Source organism: Asparagus officinalis, chromosome 6, assembly GCF_001876935.1.
Source record: "Asparagus officinalis chromosome 6, Aspof.V1, whole genome shotgun sequence".
Lineage (NCBI taxonomy): Eukaryota > Viridiplantae > Streptophyta > Magnoliopsida > Asparagales > Asparagaceae > Asparagus > Asparagus officinalis.
The window spans coordinates 526,044-527,936 of NC_033799.1; the positions used below are offsets into that span (position 1 = coordinate 526,044).

At 34.3% G+C, this 1,893-nt stretch overlaps 2 protein-coding genes across 2 annotated transcripts in view; both read left to right on the forward strand.

Annotated features, from left to right (window-relative positions):
- The window catches only part of LOC109844654, a 7,364-nt gene extending 5,706 nt beyond the window's left edge, over positions 1-1,658 (forward strand). The window contains exons 2-3 of the mRNA XM_020413767.1: positions 361-446; positions 941-1,658. Of these exons, the coding sequence (XP_020269356.1) occupies positions 361-446; positions 941-1,658 (804 nt within the window). The remainder of the gene's footprint in view (positions 1-360; positions 447-940) is intronic.
- Positions 1,671-1,893, forward strand: part of LOC109846405 — an 8,342-nt gene continuing 8,119 nt past the window's right edge. The window contains exon 1 of the mRNA XM_020415640.1: positions 1,671-1,744. Coding sequence (XP_020271229.1) covers positions 1,681-1,744 — 64 coding nt within the window. The 5' untranslated portion in view covers positions 1,671-1,680. The remainder of the gene's footprint in view (positions 1,745-1,893) is intronic.

Below are 1,893 nucleotides of genomic sequence, written 5' to 3' on the forward strand. Positions count from 1 at the left end.
GTAGAAGGCTTCTGACAAATCCTAATTTCACCAAATCGATGGACCATGATCGTCATGCATCACAAACTTTCTTCAATAAAAAAATTTTAAATTGTCATGGGTATCAGGGGAACTGTATGTAATAAGTATTGATTTGTTTTTTTATCTAAGTTCAGCTTTGCTTTTTATTTATGCTTTGATTGTCTACCTGGATCTATCGTATGTTGGCTTTGCCAAAATTTAGAACTGTAAACTAATTAACTGTGACAATAAACTAAAATCAAGGTGAATGTTTGTCAATCTTTCCATAAAGCGATATGTTGGATGTTCTATTTTAATAGTTGTAGCACTTGGATCACATTTGCATTCTTTTACGCGCAGAATATTGTTTGTCAGACATGTGGTGGTACCGGCTCCAGAGACTGCATGGTTACGTGTAACATCTGCCGAGAAATTTCTGAGCATGTGTATGTGCCTTTTATATTGAAATATTTTTTTCCTTGTCGAATGACCTATTTAAACTATGCTTCTTGAAACCAGCTGGTATTTATTGTTCTAAATGGAAAAATGATTCATTATTTACGACGACGAATCTAGTGCTATGGTCTGACAGCTATCAACTGAAAACATTCATTTTTATGTATATATTCTATGATATGCACTGTGTACTATCAAACTTTCTTATTAATTAATTGATTATTTTTTATCTGTGCCTACTTATTGAACTTTCTCATTTATTAATTGATTCTTTTTTATCTGTGCCTACTCATTGCCTTAATTACATTTATATCACTGTTATTACCATAGTCAACTAAAAACTTTTCCAGTTTTGGACTCCTATTGAGTAAAAGATTGCTTGGACAACTATTCATTACCTTTCATTTATGTCCATGCTACTTGGTCACCACCTATTCTGTATATTATGATTACTTACAGTTTAACGCTCTCTAATTACTTCCAGCTTTTGTATGCGAAAAATACTTCGGCCCGTCCCAGAAGTGTGGCGCTGTGATGGCTGTTCTGAAACTCTTTCTGAAGATGGAAATGTTCAACTCACAAATTGGAGTACTGTAGGAGATCATGCCGAAACTAAAACTTCACATGGAAAGGAAATTGTTATGAACTATGAAAGTTCCGCCCGAACTGCTGTTAGAAAAAAGAAGTTATTTGAGATGAAGAAGCTATTATCTGCCAAATATGGTTTCTCTATGTTACCTGATTTTCATAAGGAGGAGAGTGTATTAGTCACAAGCTCACCTCGTTCCATCTGTAATAGTTTTGTTCCTAATGAACATGTTGCCGTGTTTCCATCTGAACTTATATCAAGAACATCTGATATAGAGTCTGACACTCTGATGTTAGCTAGAGGCAGTGATTTCCTCTATGGTACAACGCATACCCACCATCCTTCCATGAAGCAAAATTCCCCAGAGAAATCAATAACCTCTATATCCAGACTTTCAAGCTCGAAGAACTTTGGGGTCAAGGCTAATCTTGGAAAGAGATCAATTAATCTTGACACTCCTCTTTCTCCCTCAAAGTTTCTTGTGGTTCCGAAGAGTATTAATAATGGTAAGTACGGAATGAACATGGAGAACGAAGTTTCAGATGTATATGCCTTATGTAAGAACCAATTTTGTGTCTTTTTAGCTACTTCTTATGTTTGTCTTTTGTTTTAATTTTCAGCACAGAGAAGAAATTATGGAAGGATCTTCTCATGAGAAATTATGTAATTTTGACAATAAGATGGATATTGAGGTGCAAGGTACGTGTATGCCATATTTATACATCTCTATCTAAAGATATATTACACTGTTATTTTAATATCTCTCATGGTTTTAACAGAATATATGAGGGAAGCTAATCTAATTAGTGATTTTAATGACTCTTTAAAGAAAATTAGCCCAAATACGC